Below are 1,534 nucleotides of genomic sequence, written 5' to 3'. Positions count from 1 at the left end.
AACCTGAGGCTCCACATACAGCCCAGAATTTGTATCCAAATCTGATGGGTTTACCTCTCATAAACTGCTTCAATGAATTACGTCCATAGTACTTCATCATTTCATCTAGAGATATAAATTCCTCAAATATGCCAAACTGCTGAAATGACTCTTTGGCTAGTGACAATAGAGACCTAATTTTGAACCCTTTGTCATGTGTATTGTCCTTGGCATCTTCATTATTGCAAAAATGTATAACTTTTCACAAGCTGAGATCTTCCTCACTTGACCAGTTATCTCTCTCAGAAGGAACTTTGTGATATCCAGAAAATAGTAATATTCCAATGAATGTTTTCAACTCATCAACACTGAATGTAAAATCACACATATTTTTACATGAACTTGCATAGCGAACTATCTCTTTGACAATGTGCTCATAGATGCCGGGAGCCATAAGTTTCTCAAACAGTTCCAGAGGTGAAAAAGTATCTAGATTATCTTTCATTTTCTGCAAACAATCCCTGTGATGTTCGGAACGCCCTTTGACCTTCCTGTATTCAGGAGTTTTGTGTTTCCATACGGGCTCAGAGTCACAAAATTTGTGTTTTTTCTGGATGTAGCGGCTTTAGCTTTCTTTTCAGCATGTTCTTCTATCTGCGCTCTATCCACATGAACTTCTAAGGTACCAGGCACATCTTGAACAGATATCTCACCCATTTCATCTTCAGCTATATCCTCCTCGTCAGTCAGTTCATCTACATCCGGTGGTACAATAATCACATCAGCTCTTTCAGCTGTATCTTCCTCTTCATCCTCATCAAACAATAATTCAAGGGCTCTCTCAAGTGTGAGTACAGAACGTTGTCTCTTCGCCATCTGTGATGAAACAGAATAATATACATAAGTTTATAAAAGAGAATAATTATAATAAAATAAAACAAAAAAATTAACATTTATTCTATATATATATATATTTTTATTCTTAAATTTTGGCCTGTATTGGCCATGTGAGGGGAAACAGATCCCTCGCACATTGACACTACTATTATACAGTAACTACATAACTACTATAGTTGCACTATTATAATGCACCAACCTTTGAAGCAGTATTCAGTCAGATGTGTTGCCTACGACGATCCGAGCACAAATGACGTATTAGTGGGTGTAGCAGGCACCGTCATCCATGGCATGTTGTAACATGAATAATCAGAGGGAGTCGCAGGTTCTTTTATCGTTGTCCTGTTGTGACCTGTAGTAGCACATGCTTCTATTATATTGTCCCAGTGTCCTCATTTGAGGACAGACATTTTATAACATTGCTGGCTTGCTGGGTACTAATAATAATTACCTGATATATAATGTACATGGTAAATCAGCGTCTTAGAAACATGTAACAACACCTATAATATCGGTGTCGATAGAGTAGTACTCTGTATTGAAGATGAAATGTTGGCTTATTTGTGGCTCAATTTATCCCCGAAATTGGAACCCAACTAAATGCTTTTGTATGCATCAGTGAAACATAGTTTTAACATGAGGTTGTTGCAAAAACATT

General features: G+C 37.1%; 1 protein-coding gene across 1 annotated transcript; it reads right to left on the bottom strand.

The window, feature by feature from the left end:
• Positions 1 to 480: 480 nt before the first annotated feature.
• Positions 481 to 1,224, bottom strand: LOC143027379 (uncharacterized). The gene is made up of 2 exons (XM_076188662.1): positions 1,076 to 1,224; positions 481 to 855 (listed from the first exon to the last, which is right to left on the bottom strand). The coding sequence occupies exon 2, from the start codon at positions 853 to 855 to the stop codon at positions 481 to 483; it is 375 nt and encodes a 124-aa protein (XP_076044777.1). The 5' UTR covers positions 1,076 to 1,224.
• Between the last annotated feature and the right edge of the window lie 310 nt (positions 1,225 to 1,534).

Source organism: Oratosquilla oratoria, chromosome 8, assembly GCF_046742065.1.
Source record: "Oratosquilla oratoria isolate Oo_2021 chromosome 8, ASM4674206v1, whole genome shotgun sequence".
In the NCBI taxonomy this organism is placed as follows: domain Eukaryota; kingdom Metazoa; phylum Arthropoda; class Malacostraca; order Stomatopoda; family Squillidae; genus Oratosquilla; species Oratosquilla oratoria.
The sequence above is the reverse complement of the archived record's forward strand: the minus strand, read 5'-3'. Positions and strand labels throughout refer to the sequence as shown.